The sequence below is a fragment of the Trachurus trachurus genome (genome assembly GCF_905171665.1).
Source record: "Trachurus trachurus genome assembly, chromosome: 13".
Taxonomy (NCBI): Eukaryota; Metazoa; Chordata; class Actinopteri; order Carangiformes; family Carangidae; genus Trachurus; species Trachurus trachurus.
Genome location: NC_139892.1, coordinates 32,930,780 through 32,950,517, shown reverse-complemented (window position 1 = coordinate 32,950,517; position 19,738 = coordinate 32,930,780). Strand labels below are relative to the sequence as shown.

At 44.5% G+C, this 19,738-nt stretch overlaps 2 protein-coding genes across 2 annotated transcripts in view; one reads left to right on the top strand and one right to left on the bottom strand.

Annotated features, from left to right (window-relative positions):
- Nucleotides 1-19,738, bottom strand: part of relb (v-rel avian reticuloendotheliosis viral oncogene homolog B) — a 180,923-nt gene that overhangs the window by 62,059 nt on the left and 99,126 nt on the right. The gene's annotated exons all lie outside the window — the stretch shown is intronic.
- Nucleotides 2,983-11,714, top strand: bmp16 (bone morphogenetic protein 16; the record flags this gene model as incomplete). Its single annotated transcript, XM_083984460.1, has 3 exons — nt 2,983-3,451; nt 8,747-9,120; nt 10,642-11,714. The coding sequence occupies exons 2-3, from the start codon at nt 8,754-8,756 to the stop codon at nt 11,712-11,714; spliced, it is 1,440 nt and encodes a 479-aa protein (XP_083840586.1). The 5' UTR covers nt 2,983-3,451; nt 8,747-8,753.

Here is a 19,738-nt window from a genome sequence, read left to right as displayed (position 1 = left end):
CCGTCGGAAGTCAGCGGGACAGGCAGCCGACGGCTTTTCCAGAGGATGGGAAACCTGGAGGCTGGAATTACTGCTTATTTGAAGAAAGCACTCGGTGAAGCCTGAGCTGTGGCTCAGCTATGATGTCTCAACCCTGAACAACCACAGACCATTGTCCATTTTTACGCACTGAATGCTTTACTGTCCACTCATGTCTCTTAACGTAGGTTGGAAAAGTAATCATGAAACTGAGAGAAATATTCAAATCCACATTCCACCCAAATTCCTTTTGATGAACAGGAGCCAGACACAATGGCCCCCTTTTCTCACAGCCCCTAGTGTTGAGGATATATACAATTATCTGTATCGCACAGACACAGAGCAGCTGTCTTATCTAATTAGCAGACTTACCAAAACATTGAACTATATCTCTAAAAGGATGAATGTGGTTCCTATCACAGATAAGGACAGTGATCAGAAAATAGACTGACTGACTGACTGAAGTTGATACTATAGGCAGAGCAGTAGCCAGCATATGAGGCTCATGGGTTTTGCCAAAAGCCTCAAATCGTATATGAAGTTTGTAATATAACTTGAATGTCATTTCCTCTCAGTCTGTCAGACAGAAGATCAATCGAGCCGTGTACTGTCACTGAGGAAAAAGATATTTATAGGTCACATAACGACTTGTGGAGGGTTCAGTCTTACTTTTTTAAGAGAGCAAAGAGACAGGACCAGACAAGCTGTGGACCAGGAGAGGAAGCAGTGATGGGCAGAATAAGAAAGGAGTTAAAGAGGAGGTAAGGATAAGAAAAAAAGAAGTCTGTTGATGAGTGAAGAGAAAAGAGTAGAAAGAAAGGCGTGGAAGAGAAACCGATTCTGAAAATATAAAAATACTAACCACAAACACTTGTAACAAACAAACACTCGCATCAATGTAAGAAATTAAATGAATGATTTTAGTGCCTCACTCAGTGTGTCAGACTTTGTAAGGTGATGACACTTTTTCAGGGTTCTCCCTTTCATTCATGTGTTGTGCTTCATATTCATGAATGTTGATCAAATTGTTCTGGGGCACAGGAACAAGAAATATGACTTCTTTAAAATGTTTAGGTTCTCACACAATCCATATAGCATCCTCCTACCTTAAATCATACTCGTAATTTTACTAGTCTATCAGTGATCCTCCTAACTTGGAGCACACTGAGCAGAATCTACTGCAGAAAATGCACAAACTATTCATAACACGACCCCACGTAAAAATAAAAATAAAAATAAAATAAAAAACCTGAACTATCCCTTTAAACAGGGACTAAAATGTTTACAATGTCTGGCTCCGCCCCTGGTTTGAAGACAGCAAAGTCAGAAGAGACTTTGATTTGTATCTACACTGATAATAAATGATCTCAAAAGAATAACTCTGTTTTTTTTTCAGACGCCTTCTCAGAGGGGTCAAAGGTCGAGGTCAGCTGGAGCTGCAGGGGGTCTTGATCTATTGGACATTGGGACATTTGCTGACATGAGCCCAGCAGAAATAATCCTTACTCACTACAACTCCCAGTTACATAATTGATGTGCTATTCTGTAGAGAGCTGTGATCCAGTTATCGACTTACCGTACAAGTGGTCGGTGAAATGCTTCTCCACTTCAGCGACCACTTACATTTACATTTACATTTTCTCTCACACATTTTAAAAGAATTTACAAAAGGATCTTGACTCTGATAACAGCCAGACTGTCAGTGAAAGCACCGTAATGATTAAAACCTCAAGTGTGTGTGTGTTTTCGAGAGCAGAGCTAGTGTGTGTTTGTGTGTGAAGTTGCTCTGCATTGGGACAATTACTCAGCCGCTGGATGAATGAGGTCTGTGGATGAGGTTTTTGTGTGTTTGTACGAGAGTGGACGGGAAGAGCAAGTGGAGGGGACAGAGAGGAGGAGCAGGGGGACGTGGGCAAGTGATTTTCCAGATGAGATCTAATATGTGAGACGATGCATCCTAAAGAGACGTTTTCTCATGGGCTCAGCCCATGAATACAAATTCACCCCGCCACCCGCTCCGCTCTGGAAGGACGGATGCACCTTGCTTCAACCCGTAGTGGAGAAGTACAGCCTGTTTTTTTTTGTTTTTTTTACCTCAACACTTACTTCCATCCAATCACAAAACTCAACTGTGGTGACTTCATGGCTGCTCTTATGAGTCATCCATTCATACCTTTGTCTTGTAACTGAATCTGTTTGCTCTTATTCAGTGTCATGGGGCCTTGTATTTATAATGGCGGAGCAAGTGTCTGCGAGCATGTTGGCCGAAACGTACAATGGTGCCAACGGAGAGCAGCAGGTGAGTTTGTGAAAGGGAGCAAATAATTAGTCTGCTCCTGTGCGCTGGCCTCAGGGTTATCTGGACCAGGTTGCATGAACATTTGTGTCTGTGTGTTTGTGTGTGTGAAGGTATGAGTGCATGTTCGAGGACACGCTTGTGTGTCTAGTCTCGTTTTACCTTGGCTGCATTTGTGCTCGTGTTTGTTTGCTTGATTCATTCGTTCAACACCTGGATATCTGATGAATGGCGTCTGTGCATGTGTGTGTGTGTGTGTGTGTGTGTGTGTGTGTGTGTGTGTGTGTGTGTGTGTGTGTGTGTGTGTGTGTGTGTGTGTGTGTGTGTGTGAGAGAGAGAGAGAGAGAGAGAGAGAGAGAGAGAGAGATAACAGCCTGTAAATGTACTGGGACTGGTCTTAGTGACATCACTATTTGGGAGGATCTAAGTGGCCAGGAAAGTCAATTAGAGTTAAACTGAGTTTACCAGCTGGACACTTTGTATAGCATAGAAAAAAAAAAGCAGGAAAAAAAAAGTGTGTGTGGCTGTGTGTGTATGGGAGACAGAGTGCAAGAAAGAGAGAGAGAGGAAAAGGGGAGGAGATACAAAAGGGAGGAACTGAGTGGAGAGGAAGGGAGAGACACATAGTAAGGAGGTTTAGGAACAAGAGGGAGTTGTTGCCGGTGATACAGCACAGACAGACAGACACAACTGATTTTCCTCCTGCAGCTTCCATGCACGGCAGCAGTGCCAGCGTGTTTTAAACAAGCAGAGGTGGAAGTGCAGGCGACAGAGAAAGGGAGTTGCCCACTAGCAGAGGTCAGGCAGGCAGGCAGGCAGGCAGAGGGGAAGCCGGTGGATGTTTTTAAGACTTTGCTTATCTGACACTGACAACAGGATGAGAAGCTGAGCGAGGGAGCAGAGAGGGGAGAAAAACATGGAGCGAGCAGCGTTACCTACAGTCCACTTACATAGGAGGCAAAGGAGAGACAGGCACTGGCTGCCCTGAGAGAGGTGAGAAGAGGAAAGAAGGGAAAATTGGTAAATAGTCCACTTTATCCATTCTGTCCAAAGGAGCGGGAGCGAGAGCCGAGGGATCGTAACACTGGAGCTCAAGGATAAACCATGGACTCTGCATACACCCCACCACACCTGGACGTGAGTACTACATCCCTGTGTCTCTCACTCACAGTCACACAGACACACAGACAGACACACACACATACACACACACATGGGTCTGTCAAGCCACAGGCCACAGGAACTGTGCTGCTGAAACCATTAGTCACTCTGGGGAAAAATGCACACACACACACACACACACACACACATGCACATGCATACACTACTGGCACTCTGTGTTGCTCAATCATAATCTTGTCCGCTAAGCGATTTGTCCAAGAATAATGTGACCATTATGAGTTCAAAGAGCATAACGTAAGTCACCACCGCTGCAACATACACAGTCTGAATTGGCGCTCAGCGCTTTAATGTGAAAAGCAGGGGTGTGTTTTTGTTCTGTATTTCAGATCGGCTTAGCTGTCAGCCACACAACGACAGCAGTCTCTGAGCTTTCAGCAGTCACGGGTTAGATATGTCAGTGTTTCCACTGATGCTTTTGCAGTGATGCGGCTCAGCGGGGCCCCCACAATGCACTTGTGACACTGAGACCTTCAGGCATCCCCGGCCAGGACTAAAGAGGAGAGGAAGGAAAAAGGAGCTGAGGGATGAAAGAGATGAGTTGTAAATGGCGACCTGTTGATGCTCAGCTCAACCTTAGAGACTCAGACCAAAAGTGTGTGAGTTTGTGTGTGTGTGTGAGTGTGTGATACCGGATCAGACAAGTGGAGTACATTGCTGTTACAGTGTTTGATCAGATAAGTATCAGAGTTGTGTGTATGCGTGTGTGTGTGTGTAATTTCATTTCCAACTGCTCTCCCATATTTACAACCCAGCTCCCAGCTCCTCCACAGTTGTACATCTTGGCGTGTGTTTCTGCGTACGTGTTAGCGCTCATTCTGCCTGGCAGTTAGCATGTGTTTAAACCCAGTGCTGTTTTTAGCACGGACACGTGTGTGTCTGGGTGCGTGTGTGTGTGTGTGCGTGTGTGTGTGTGTGTGTGTGTGTGTGTGTGTGTGTGTGTGTGTGTGTGTGTGTGTGTGTGTGTGTGTGTGTGTGTGTGTGTGTGTGTGTGTGTGTGTGTGTGTGTGTGTGTGTGTGTGTGTGTAACAGAAAGGGACGTTTGACATCTGGGTCATTAGCCAGCTAATTGGTCCAGCTGGGATGAATTAAAGCGCTGTTCTAATACAGTCCAATAAAACCACACAGCAGCCTACCTGGAATATTGTTCTAATGATTTCATCTGTTACGCCTCTGAAAAGCACAACCACAGCTCCACTCGCAACTGTTTGGGACATATTTCTCCACACCACATTTATATATGAAGCCCACAGCTCAAAGCTGTGCGTTAATGATGATGTTGAATATTGTCGTAACTCCACAGTTGCTTCTACAGACTAAGGCATGTACGCTCACATTACGTGTTGCAGTGCGAGGGCCACAGTGAGGTGTTCTCAGGTGTGTACATGACCACTGTACATCACACTGGGGCTCATGAGGCTGTCTCGACATAGTTTCAAGTATCTGAGTGAGCTCAGTGCGAGAAAAATGAACCCTGTCACATTTATGCTGCATGTATCTTGTTCTGAAAGAATGAGAGGGCAGCGTAGAAAAATGAGAGCTGGACGGTGGGGGGGGGGGGAATCAGAGAGAGCAAGAGGAGGAATTTGGGAAAAGAAACACGGGAAGAACAACAGGAAGGGAAAGTTGAGGGATCAGGCGTAACATGAAGACAGTGGCGGTGGATAAATCAGCCGGCTGCGGTGACACTCCAGCCCTCTGGCCCGGCAACAGTCCGCCACACTCTTCCGCAAAAACACCATTCATTTAAGGGCTAGGAAAAAAAGAGCAACATATAAGGGGGGTAGAAGGAAAGAAAGAGAGAGGGAGGGAGGGAGAGAGAGATAGGGAATGGGAAGGTGATGCAGAGAGGCACAAAAACACAAAGTAGTGTGACAACACAGAGAGACAAAAGCAGAAGGACAAAGTTCACGGCATGCGAAGAGGAAAGAGGAAGGGGAAAAGGAGCACGGTTTGAAATAAACAGATAAAAAGGGAGAGAGGGGGGGTAAAACACGACAAAAGACATAAGAGGTCAGAGGTTTTAATCAGAGAGTTCAGAGAGACACGGGGCAGGCCGGCGGCGACACTCGCCTGCCGCGCGCCGGGGTCACGATACTGTCTGCTCGGGAGGTCACTTCACATCTAATATGTCTAATAGGCCGAGCTGCGTTCAGGAGCATGGGGCAAAAAGACATACAGATGCTCAACCCTTTGTCTCACCTTACCTCCAACCCATTCATCACCCCTGCACCCCAAGAAAACATTTCATCAGTCCCATGTTCAGATTCATGACAGATAGGAAAAGAAAAAAAAAGTCCGAAATAAAAGTCGGAATAGGGGAAGAGGGTGGGTTGCAATAATAAAAATGTCTAAGTGGAATGAGTCGACAACAGGGTGGGTGGGACCCTTAACGCACATGACACATAAAGATGCTAAATTAGGACTGGATCCTCTTTGCCCAGTTTAAATTAGATAGAAGCAGTCATAACACAGACACCCAGGGAGAGGAGAGAGGCTGTATGTATGTCAAAGTGATGTAGGGCAACTTAGCCACCATTTCTCTCTCTCTCTCTCTTTCCATTTGTGTTCCCTTGCCTCACGCATGGCTGAGACACACCCTGTGGTGTGATGACCGAACCTTTGAACCCCAGTGTCACCTGGGCGGTTTTGCAGGTGAGGAAAGTACAGGAGAGAGGTGGTGTTGTTGTCCTTAATCTGCTTTACAAGCCTCCTCAGTATATGGGAGAGGCTGTCCAGCAGAGTGTCTAATCTGTAATTGTCCTCCGCTGCGTAGCCCCAGGTGAAAGAGTCCTGGGTGGGGCTGCCATGCAGAGTTTAATGGATAGCTATAGCAACAATCCCACGCTTGGAAGTGACTTATTTTCCCAGGGCTGCCCTTTGAACCGCGTACCACACACACACATACACACAGCCGCACATGCATAGAAATATACACACCTTCACACCTGTGACCTCCTTTTAACCCTTTTTTTCTGGCAGCGTTGGTGAGATTAGCAGTCATTACAGTGTCATTATGTGTTCGCTCAGCCATAAACACTCGCTGTAAAGGGCCCAATCAATTCTCTGTCCCTTAACAGAGACGAGATAAAGAGATAGAGAGGAGAGATATGTGAGAGCTCTGACAAGAAAAGAGATCATTGCAAACTGAGCAGACTGAAGGTTCTTCTGTGAGAAATTGACTGAATTAAGATGCATTCACTTTTCTTTTCTTTTTTTACAGTCAACCAGGATGAAATCATTGCTACTGTATCTATTTTTCCAAGTATATAAGTTCATTTTTACAGGTCATATTGTCTCGTCTCTGGCGGGTCGACAGCTTTTACTTCTTTGCTCTGACCCTGTTGACACCTGACCTCAACCTCTTCAGGTCAAGAGGGCTTTTATCTTGCTGGTGTCTAATTACTGGCTCAGTTATTAACACCTGCACAAAGGTGCAGGGTGTTAGCCAGGTCAGAGTGGTAATTGTGTGGCCCCCGTCTGTGCTTGTGTTCCTGCAGTGAGAATAGACATGAAGGGAGATAAGCTGATCACTTGTTTTAAGTCCGCTGAAAGCTTGTTGAGTCACTTAACACAATTAAGTTTAGCTAAAAGAGTGTCAGAGACACTTTGTTAGAGACTGGAGCAGGACGAGAAAATGTTTCTGCTTCGATCAGAAGTGAGTGAATGAAACAGATGTTGATGGAAATGTGAAGGAAAGGGGAGATTGATCAGCACTGCACAACAACATGACACAACACTGCAAATATGCCTCTCCTCTGTGGTAACTGTGTGTTGCACTGGTGGGATTGCTGGCAACATGCCATTGTCACTGCACACACAACTTCAGTCAAGTTTGACTTCTGTAATAATAAACCAGTATTGAGTCTGTGTCTCCACAGAAAATACTGAGGAATCTCCTTACTTTTTATTTTAACCTTTTCCTTGATATTTTGGCCGTGAAGCAAATCACAAAGGTGCAAACACAGATACCTTGGGACACATTTACAAGTTTTTTTTACACCATAGTTTTCATTTCACATTCACATTCACATTCAATATATTGCATATACACACACTGCAAAGAAAAAACAACATCAGTGAAATGCTCATAGTTGTCATTCATAATTATGATTTTCCAGAATTTCTATATCCATACACCCATACACAAACATCGTCTCTTTCCCCTTTGACATTTTACAGTGATCTCTCTGAACCAAAACAAGCTGTCAGTTCCTCCTTTGCCCTGTAGAAGCAATGTCCATATTCTTCTAGAGCAGTTATCATTGTGGCCTGCAGAAGTCCAAAGTCAATGAGCAAACTGCTGCAGTGTTAACACTTTTCAACATAGTTGATCCAAATGTCAACAAAACAGTCCTCCCACCACTGAGATTCAAATATGCAGGTTTTGAGGCTGACATGAGATTAAATTTACAGATGTTCATCTGAGTCTGAACCTTTTATCTAGGTAATTCCTTTTCAATAATGTAAATATCATTAATAGATATTTGTATTGTCAACTACATACATCCAAAAGACTGATTTGACACCTATATATAAAACTCTTTGGGCCTTTAAATGAAAAGATTTCAGTCTGGTCCATCATCTTGCACATTCAAGGTTATTCACATTTACTCCAGTGTCCAGTCATTTGAAAAGGAAGAGGGAAGGAAAAATCGGGTTATCTATCATAGAAGGGCCCCTGCTAGAGTTCACAGCCTGTAGATGTCTGTCATACACCGCAGTAGTATCTCTTTCACTCACAAACACTGCAGCATGATTAAATGACCAATCGAGACGGGTTAATTACTCCTGCCTAGGTGTCCTCCAAGATGTATGGGCCTTGGGGGTACAAAGTTTGCCATAAATTAGCGGAGAAAAAACAAAGTAGCACTGTTTCTACAGCCAGGAGTAACAAGCAAACAACTTCATGTGGATATGTGGACGGTAAATTCCTTGAACATATGCCACATGAAGGCTGATGACTAATGAGAAACTAGCATGTCCAGGAAGGAGAAGACACAGGCATGATATACACAGACCTGGAGCATCTTGTAGGAGCTATCTCTTTTGCAGATTTCTTAACCTATACCTTATATTGTGTCATTATCTCATGTGATTTATATTGTTTCTGTACCTACAGTATAGTGCACAACATATCAATTCAAAGCACTTACATTCAAAGCGCTATCCCATCTCTTTTTGTCCACCACTTTATCTATGTTCCACGTTCTCACCACACCTGTCCCACCACCTTCCTGTCTCACCCTGCAGGTCCACCATGTTCCCTGCTAACCTCCTGCTCCTCATGGTCCTGCTGCTACCTCAAGCCTCGTCTGGTCGCCAGGGTGGAGACACGAGCGAGATCGACCATGGCGGGGTGTCACACACGCCTTCCTCTCTGTCAAATCCACCAGCCGGTTCCCTCCTGGAGCCCAGTCTGGCTCAGACCATCCAGAGTCTCCTCCTGAGCCGGCTGGGCTTCCAGTCACAACCCGACCCTCGGCCCGGAGCGCCAGTGCCCCGGTACCTCCTGGATCTTTACCGCTTCCACCAGCAGCAGTACCATCTAGTGGAGGACCCTTCCTTCAGCTTTCCCAGCCAGCACATCCAGCAGGCCAACACCGTACGCAGCTTTGTCCACAACGGTAAGCCCACTGATGACGCAGTACGATGCCGTGATGTCGATCCTACTTTATTTGATTAAAATACTCAGCTCATAATTGATTAAATTGAGTTTGACCTTTGAACCGTTATCCCAGGGAAGCTGTTTATGCATTCTGTTAAATTCTTTTATTGGTCACAGATGAAGTATAAAGGACTTTGGATATTTATGAGAGTATAGCAGATGTTTGTTGTGATTCACCACTTAGCAATCTAAACACCGATTAAAGCAGAAGTAAGCGATCCGGTCGTTTTGGCTAACTTCTTGTCAGCAGATGGAGTTAGCAGTCCCCGCCCTCGTCCCTACGTCACCACATTCACACGCATCCCTTGGCTGCACACACAGAGAGGACCGCCCCTTTATGCCGTTCTCTCTCCTCATTGGATAAAGGTTGTGGGATACAAGGAAAGTTTTCTACTCGGCTTACAGCAGAGCAGAGTGACTGACAGACCCGTGTTTCAGTCCAAACACTCTATATAAGTGATTGCTGTCGGAAGATATAACTATTTAAGACTTATATTAACACAAATATTCCGCTTACTTCTGCTTTAAGATCCAATACTCTTAGATAAGACAGGCTCTCACAATCCTAAAGTCTTCTTTCAAAGGATGTGTTTGAGCTGTCATCGATATATCTCACTTTGGATTAGCCTGTTTGAGGACCCCTGTACCACCCCCATTTAAGGTACCACCCCCCTGCCCAGTTGGCTCCAAGTCCCCATTAATTTCATTAGGTATATTCAGTATTTGGGGATAATAAAACTGAAATGATAAAGCTCTTAAAATTCAAATGAGATTTCCTGAAAGTCCCTGAATCAGATTTTGAATTCATGTCAAGAAAATGTAACTGTGTTTAATTTATTTCCCCCATTCAACTCAGTTCATGTTTCTTTTATCAGCATCTCAGTAATTACCACAGACGGAAGTCGCCTGCTTGCCAGCACTGTTTGTTCTGTGATGAGAAAGTGATCAGTCGTTTTGAAGCAGATAACTGCAACGAATCAAATACCAAAATGAACTGATATGGAGTAAACATGAGGCTTCTGGGGCAGTTACCAACTTCCTCTACAATCCAGCCTCATTTCTGAAAAAGAAAAGAAACCCAATTTACAATTCATGAACAAAACAAAAGCACATGCCAAAAGCTACAATACTTTACACAACCATAAATGCCTATTGTACAAAGACTACACCAGGGGCAGTTTTATTGATTTTTAAATTTCAAGTATGCCAACAAATCTGGGCACAAATTAATTTTTGTAGTGAATCAGTTTACTCCGGGAATATGATACATTTTAGCAGGGTAAGACTTGTCAACATGAGCTACCCCTATACAGTAGCTTCCAGTGCTTGAAAATTGTATTTATTTGCTAATGTGAGAGATAGTTTTTATGATATTACTAAAGAAAGTGTCATGATGATGATGATGATGATGTCATATGATGCATCTTCAGTAATAAGTTCAAACCACACTGAACCCATACCTTCTCTATCTTTCTCTCAGAGCCTCATGGAGACAGTCCTAAAGCAGAGGATCACAAGAGGCTGCACATCTTTTTCAATGTCTCCTCCATCCCCCCGGATGAAAGGGTGCTCTCTGCAGAGCTTCGACTCCTCCGCAGTGACAGAGCATCCCTGGGCCCCGGGCCCCACAGACTAAACCTATACCTCTCTGAGCACCACGAGGACCCAGAGGCCACCCTACTGGAGACAAGGTTACTCACCAATGGCCTCCAAAGTCATAAAGCAAGTGGCTTTTGGGAGGCTTTTAGCCTAAGTGGCGAGCTCCTGCATAAGGCCCTTGCTGGGAGCGGCAGCCTGGGCTTCCTCCTGGAGGTCAGACCTGAGAACAGCACCTCCTCACTCTCTGGCCAGAGTCTCTTCTCTGTTGCTGGTGAGGAGGGGGCAGAAAAACACAAAGAGGGACACCTGAGGGTATGCAGGTCCGTGGGTCAGGACGAGCACAGCTGGGCCCAGGAGAGACCCCTCTTGGTGACTTACAGCCACGACGGGCGTGGAGAGCCTTTGGTCAAACACGGCCGGAGGACCCAGGGCGGCCAGAGGATGAGAGGAAGAAAAGGGACAAAAGAGAGGGCCAGGAACGGCAGCAAGGGCCACAATAGGGACCAAACCTGGGTGAGGGCCAAAAAAACAGTTTATACAGTGCCAGGCTGGGGCGGCGACAAAGGTGGGATCAGCTGGAGTGAACGTGGACGGGTGAAAAGAAACGGCGGCCGTGCTGCGAAACTGAAACGCCTTTCTCGTAACAGATGCCGACGCCATCCTCTGTACGTAGATTTTAACGACGTGGGCTGGCACAAGTGGATCATTGCACCCAGCGGCTACGACGCTTTCTTCTGCCTGGGAGAGTGTCGCTTCCCTCTGGCCGAGCACATGAACTCCTCCAGCCACGCCATGGTGCAAACGCTGGTGAACTCTGTGAACGGAGCGGTGCCGCGGGCCTGCTGCGTCCCCACCTCCCTCAGCCCCATCTCCCTGCTCTACCTGGACCCCCAAGACCGAGTGGTGCTGAAGAATTACCAGGACATGGTGGTGGAGGGCTGCGGCTGCCGGTAGTTGGGGAGGGGCGTGGAGGGGCAGATGGCGGGAATAGGACAGCGTGGAAGCTAGCTATAACTGCAAACAGACTGAGACCGGTGGAGACAAATGTAGCAGCACGAGAAGGACGAGAAGAGAGGAGGGAGGTGGTGTAGCAGCTAAATTGTCAATATCCGGAGCAAGGAGGGTCAGATATAGAAAGAGAAGAATTAAGAGTGAGAGAAACAGACATAATCCGCCACACAGCAAGATAAAAAAGGGTTAGGGGAAGACGTGCAAGCAAAACACATGGTAAACTGCCAGGAATTACTCACTTTTTCCTCATTTAGCGATGACGATAACCATCAACTGACAGGCTACCGCTTTAACATCAGGTGTTGATCCTATATCCAAGTGTTTGCCGCTCATTTCACTCTCACACGATTTTCTGTTGTTAGCTGAAGAGGAGAAACAGCCGAAACAGTCAAGAGTAGGCTTTTCGTGGACAGTCTGGAGCAGAGTTTACACACATTCTGCGTCTGTCTGATGGACTTACGACATTAGCAATACGACGATGGCACCAGCATGGCATCTAAACTTTATGTGACAGTGTTGTTTCTGCAGTATTTGAACCAAGATGTAGGGCACGTCTGTTTTTATGAACGCTATACCATAATCACAGATTGTCCCTCACGAGCACTCCTGCATCACAAGCTATTTAAAACCACAACAATAATGCTGAGGAACTATTCTGCTATTGTTTGAATGTACTACTATCACTATTATTTAAAAAAAGAAAAAGAAAGAGAGACTTTTTTTGTACATTTCCTTTGCAATACGTGAAGAAAATCCAAGTGATGGTCGTCTTACGATTATACATAATTCCACTGAATGACAATTCTAACTTAAAAGACACGTTATGTATTTAAATAGCAGCAATATGGTGTATTTAATCTTGAAAATATTTAAGATACCTGCACTCAGCAAAGCATACAGAAAACTGAAAGCCTGCCGTCCACATGACGTAAGTTATGGTAGCTTTACATCCGTACAACTGTTCGGTGTATTGAATCAACAGTCTGTGTTACTTCAAAGTTCCCACCTTCTCATCGCACACATTTCGGTGTTCAACACATGATAGCAGACGTAAGTGGTGTTGCCTTTTCAAAGCTCAACTAACAAGTCAATTGAAAGCTCTATGTATTGTAGCTACTGACGTGTGTAACAACAGGTGTCTTTGCTAGTTGTGTCTGCATGTGTCCAGAAAAAAAAAATCAAAGGAAGACTGATGTTTAAACTGGGACTTTAGTGCCTTTCGAACAGGGGCTTTAAAAGTGTTCTCTGCTGAGCTTAGTAACTGTTTGTCAGTGTTGCATTTTTCTCTCTAAATGGAAACATTTAAGCAAAAGCTTGTACAATGTTTGACAATATACCTCTAATAAACAAAGCAAACAGCAAACGTACTGTCACATGACTTTTTCTTTGCAAAAACCATCTTTCCCTTTTTGTCATCTTTGTTTTATTCTAAATTGTCTGCAGCATAAAATGTAAAAAGCTTTATAAAGCGTATAAAAATTTCAGTCTACAGAAGATTTATTGCCATGTTCAGGAATAAAAAGGAAGCCAGAGGTCCCACAGAGAGCACATATCTAAGTATGTTTGTGTATATGATATTGTAACTAAGGAAGTAGCCTCAAATTCTCACACTGAACCAGCTGTTAGTTCCAGAGCCAGGTTTAAATGCAATGGGAAATGTCTACTCTCCACTGCACATCCTCTCTGACAAAGCCAGCGAAGCACCGTATCACTTCACTCTACCACCCATGAACAGCACACATATGTTTCGGATCCCAGATACCACGGAGAGGCAGAAAGCAAGAGAGGCTGAGAGAGAGAAAAAAAAAGAAAATATAGACAAAGGGATGTGCGGTCATTTCCTTTGCTATTGCAAACGCAGAGGTGAAAAAAACAAACTCAGTGGTGTCTTTGGCCTCCGCTCTCCTGTGTGTTTGTAAAAGAGAACTCTACCATCCCAGCCACCACCAGATGGACCAGCTCACTGCAGCTTCCAGGTGAGTGAATGCCACAGGCTGTGAACATGAACATGAACATGAACATGGCTGCAAGAGAAGCAGCGGTAGCAGGCGCAGTCCAGTTCAACCAGAGAGAACAGAGGAAAAAGACTTAACAAATTCATTCTGATCAGAAAGATTAAATTAAAATAGCAATGAAGTAATGGGCAGTGGTTAGCCCCTCTCAGCAGTTATAGGTTCTGGGTTCAATATAGGCTTTATGCACAACTCCACTACTTCCTGAACTTAAACAAGCTCCTTTATTTCCTGTCTTACATTATTGGACAAACTGATTAATCCAGGTGTGTCTGACCATTGTGACTAGTCAGACACACCTGGATTAATCAGTTTGTCCAATAATGTAAGTTCAGGAAGTAGTGGAGTTGTGCATAAAGCCCTTTCCCGAGCCCTGGGCCTTTCTAGGTGGAGTTGGCATGCTCTCTGTGTGCCTGTGTGGGTGCTCTCCTGGTTCTCCTCAGGTTTTCCAGCTCCACAGCCCAAAAACATGCACAAGAGGTGCAGATTATGACTCTAAACCGATTTGTGCCGGCGTCAGTGCAAATCACGCGAGATTTGGACGGACCAGGAAGAGCATTGCTGGGAGCTTCAGCTACAAACAAGCTTAAAATATACACTTTTTTTTTTTTTTTCAGAACAATTTGTCATGTTGGGGCTTCAGTACAAGAGGGACATTACAGACGAGCAGTATGCAGGCATTTGGATGTTTTTTGGTGTGTCTTTTTGGACGAAGAAAAGTGAGGCCCATTTGCAACCGTCATATGGACATGCAGTGACTCAGAGAAGCCACGGAGGACTCTGAAATTTCTCCCAGCCCTTAGTCGACATGAGGGTGAGTAGGTAATGAGTGCAATTTGAATTTTGGATGAACTATCCCTTTAAGGCCCCAGGAAAGAGGCACCTCGGAGACCCCACCCCCACACCCGACCGCGACCACAAATTAATCCAAAAATCCCAAACCACTGATGATTGTTGGTACCTGGAGATTAATTGCTGATCCTGCTGCACAGAGTGAGTTCAGACAGATAGAAACAGGGAGTTGGTGGTGAAAAACCATGACTGGCTGTCATTTTACAGCAGCATGGAGGAGAGTTGTGACATGCGTGTCATTGAGGTTGTCCTTTTTAGCTTGTTTTAGTCTGTTTTAGCCCTGGAATGGATGTGGCACCACAAATTTTGTTGCACTTGTCTGTTGCAATGACAATAAAGGCTATTTGATTTGATTTGATTTGATTTGATTTGATTTGATTTGATTTGATTTGAGAGTTGTGACAGGTGAGTGTGTACTGTTAAGTGTAATTTTAGTGCATAGCCTACTGTACATCTCAGCAGCAGCACAGGCTGAAGTCTGCCCTGGCCCTATATACACTGTGTTCCTGATTACTTCCCAGAGTATTTGTCGAGGCTAAATGTTTAAATCATAAAAACAGTTTGTGTAGTTGAATTATCTTTTTTTATTTTCAAAGATATCAATAAAGCCTTTGTAAGTTTTCATGTCCCAGTCTGTGTTCACCAGACAGACTGTGGAGTTCCCCCTCTTTGATGGATAGATGGACATCTGCCAGGGTCTATCTATCAAAGTAACCTCTTGACAAAAAAGAAAATTGCAAAACCAGGTTTGCAGTTATAATATGAAATAAAAATTTAGTATTTCTTGGACCACAAGCGTGGTCCCACCGTCGACTGTTGGTGAGGTAGGAATGTGTGCGTGTCTGAGTGCATGTGTGTGTTCTTTTACTGCTATCTTTGTGAGGACAGTTTGAGTTATAGATCATAGAGGGAAGGGACATTTTGTGAAAATGAGGATATTTTGAACAGTCCTCACAACTACGTATGTGGTTAATTTAGCAACTGAGCAATGACCTTTGACCTTTTGTATCCTTGATTCTAAGGCTGAAGTTCAGGGAAAGGTGTATTAATGATGCCGAAGACATTTACGATCAAATCTTCTTCATATTTCTTTTAAATGGCCCTGGTTGACTCAAAGACAACTTGCATAAGTTTCCTGTTTCCCTACTCCTTGGGGGGTTAGCGTTAGGGTTAGGGAGAGATACAGTATAGCTCATTACACCTCGGTCATCTGTTATACGTGGCCTCTATTTCAAATCTACTCTATGTCTGAAACACATTTAGTCTTTTTCCTCTCACAGGTGCTCTGGTCATGAATTCTTACAGGTGAGGAGGTTGCGGAGCACAAAGACAGGATGAAACCCGGCTTATCTTGTCATGCGTGCAGTCTGTTTGAGGCTGGGTAGCAGCGGCCTTGACCCAGTCAACCCCAAGGAACACCTTCCCTCAGTCCATAAATCCTGCAGAGGAGCTGTGGAGGGTTACTCCCTGCGACAGGGCAGCCCGGACATATGGCCGCTGACCAGGTGCCTGGATTTATCTGTGATATACGCCAGATAAGCGAGGGGAGAGCAGAAGGGAGTACAAATGCCTCGCATTACAGAGAGTTCTTCACACAAGGAGTGGACGTGGTCTTTGAGGAATATTTGGTAATTACAACCACATTATAGGTGCACTGTAAAACATCATAAAGGAACAGCATGTTTTTACTTAATGTAACTAAGTTGTTTTTACTTTAGGTTTTTAGACTTGAAAGGACGAAAGAATGAATAAATGAATGAGTTCACATGACGAGTGTTTTCATGCAAAGATAAGTCAGGGTTAGCTTACCCCAGGGGTAGGATTAGCCCCCATAGTTTAACAAAGGCTCTTGTTAAATTATAACTCACACGTTGTCTTTGTGATGACTTGACTTTGGTACAAAGTGGCTTCAACCACTGCAGCTTTAACTTCGGATCAGGTCTTTAAGCTGAGTAAATGTCAACAAGTCAAAACAAGTCCATCTGTTGTTACTGTCTGTGTGACCAAACAAGTCAATTCAACAGGCGGCACGGTGGCACAGTGGTTAGCACTGTTGCCTCACAGCAAGAAGGTCCTGGGCCTGGTCCTGACCAAGGAACTGGCTCATAATCTGGAGTCGGTCCCCGGGCGCTGCACCGCGGCTGCCCACTGCTCCTCAGGGATGGGTTAAATGCAGAGAAAGAATTTCACTGTACTAGCTGTATATGTGACAAATAAAGTACCTTTTAACTTAACATCTTGTGTTTATTAAACTGTCTTTTCCAAGTAGCTCTGTTCAAATAAATCAGTTTTACATTTTGAAAATTGTCTGTGTAACCTAGTTTGGATTAAGGCAGCAGGGGAAGTTGGATCGACTTCAACTGAATGATTTACAAAGTAAATTCCCATTGCTGGGACTTCAGAGACACTGAGGTTCAAAGCGTTTTCCAATGTTTTGTATATTAATCTCATTGTTAAAAATAATTTCTGCAAATTCTATTTCCCTACTCCAGAGGGTTGTGAAGTTGGAGGGGCCACTGGAGGTTCCTCCCCAGTCTGACTTACCTTTTCCATTTTCCCCTTTGATGATCTGCTCAACATAGAAACACACACCAGAAGTCCCTGGAAATCAAGCCATTAAGTTTATGTTGTGGCCACTGAAGTCATCCAAAGTTGTTTTCTAAGAACTCAACAATGACTCTACTACAGTTATTTCATAAAGTAATACAACAATACCCAAACAAAAGTGATTTTAAAGCACTTTCTCATTACAGATGCGAAGAATTAATTGATCCAGATTACAAAAGTTATTTTATCTACACTAAAGATGATAAAATCCCTTCTTTTTTTTGGCATTACCAGAATCGTAAGCCCTGTGATTGAAATGTACTTTGAGAGTCGTAGTAAACTTCTCTCTCCATTTTTATGGTCGCTGGTTATTTTCATCAAATAACCAGATATTCAAAAAATAATCAGTGTTGGGCTAAAAAAAAACTCGGCTCTCCTGCATAAATATAGTCAGACTGTAAAGTCAGCAAACAGTGCTGCAGCTGAACTTTGGAGCACGTCCCAGTTATTTAGCAACATACTATATCACTAAGAACAGCTCAACGTGAGCTGTGTCATACATGGACAGCAAGCGTGGGGATTGCTTTGTGGTTCACTGCAGCAGCGCAGTCTGGGTGTAGAGTTCATGAGGACTGGCCCGCCACTCCTTTACCGCCCACTTCGTGTTCAGGTTCCTCGGTGTTCGCCGCAGACTGCCATCCTGCTCCCTACCAGCGCTCTGTCCACGGAAACTGCAGCACTCCCACCTCTCCTCGTCAGATTTCTGGGTCAACTGTGCAGCCCACCCACTGTACATATGAAACCTTTAATGGTAACCTGTATAAAGCATATTTTGGATCAGTACCAGAGAGAAAGGCCCAGAAAACTGGAGATGTTTTTGGCGATTCTGCGTTACAACAAATCACAAATGTCTTTTTTTCCCCCAAAAAAACCTTTTTTCTTATTTTTCTTAGAGAAGATCAGCTGTATTGGTGAAAATTTGTGGGTTTTGGCAACGAGACACTGATACAAAGAGTGTGTCATGGCAGATTTTTTTCAACAGAGATGATAAATTAAAGCCAACATGACAGTGATATACCAGCGGCAGAAGAACCAGGGCATCACTTACACTGCCGGGGTCACAGGCCCTTAATGGTTGCAAAAGAATCCCTTTTGGACATCAGAAACAGTTTTCAATCATGCTAACCCCTTAAGTACACTAAATTGCAGTTTGATACATATAGTGTGTCACACAATAAAATGATAGTGTCCCAAATCACTGTAACAGATGTGGATGTATCTACCAGTTGCTGCTGCTGCCGCTGCTGCTGCTGCTGAGTTGGTGGTTTCAATCTGGAACACATAAAACAGATAGCGAGGGTTTTGGGTTTCGCCTGTGAGCTTCAAAGACAGACTCATGCTGAAACTGAGCGAGCAAAACTGGACCTCTGGGTCGAAGAATGAGGCAGGTGCAGCACGTCGAAACGCAGGACGGGCCGGCCTGAAGCAGGCGCGTCTCGAGCCAGAACGCTGACCCCTGAAGCCCGGCGGAGGGCCGCTGTGTCCGTCCCTCTCTCTCTGAACGTACGTCTCGCTTTCCCCAACTCCATGTAGACGTGTGTTTGATGTAGCCGTCCAGAGGTTACATAAGGGGCCAGCTGTTGTCCCAGATTCATCCTTGTCTGTGGTTTCTGACTGAAAACTCATGCGAACGGCAGATAACATCTTAATCAAAAGTGATATCGGTTTAAACAGTGAATGAATCAGCAGCAGTGTGCATATCCTGCACGTCCACTCTTTTTCTTCCTTTGCTGTCATCTGTCCATCTCCTCATTTATGTCTTCATCTCATCTCAACCTCCCAGCCCCCCCCTCCCGTTCCCTTACAGCTCAAGGATGAAAAATGATGTTTTTACAGGTGTTTCACAATGCGGATGCTGTCCCTGCTTGAATGGAAATTGCATTCATTCTTTCCCTCGTTTCTGCTATTCCTGCCTTCTCTCACCGCCTCTGATTTGCTTTCGACACTCAAGGCATTCGTTTGGGGAAATATACCACTGGGGTTGAGACGGGGAGGATGTATTCTTAAGTTTGATTTTAATTAGACAGATGCTGAGGGTGGAGAGCTCTAAATCCCCCCCTGGAACGACGAACATTTAAGGTTATTTTCACAGTTGGGGCCATCAGGTATACTCACCAAAGTAAACACTGAGCTCTGGAAGCACAAAAATATCACTACAACATGTGTGTGACGTGAAAGGTCATATGATCGGGAAGGTTGTAAACGATCCAACAGTCTGGCTTTACCACTTTATCTGGAGGGAAACCAGGAAGTGAGCACATCTGAAATGTTGGTGATTCGTTGGTCATTCTGACAAAAGCAAATGCAACACACTGTCACGATTTACAGTCTGCTGGCAGGGCTCACTCTGTGAAACAGGCCTCTGTTTGTTCAAGACCTGTACTTTTAATGATTATGTGACCGTTTCTATGTTTTTTTTTTACCCAATTACACTTCTTTTTTGACAGCGTAGGCATGTTTCCAGCCCACAGAGATGAGGTTGCTGAGTGCTATAAT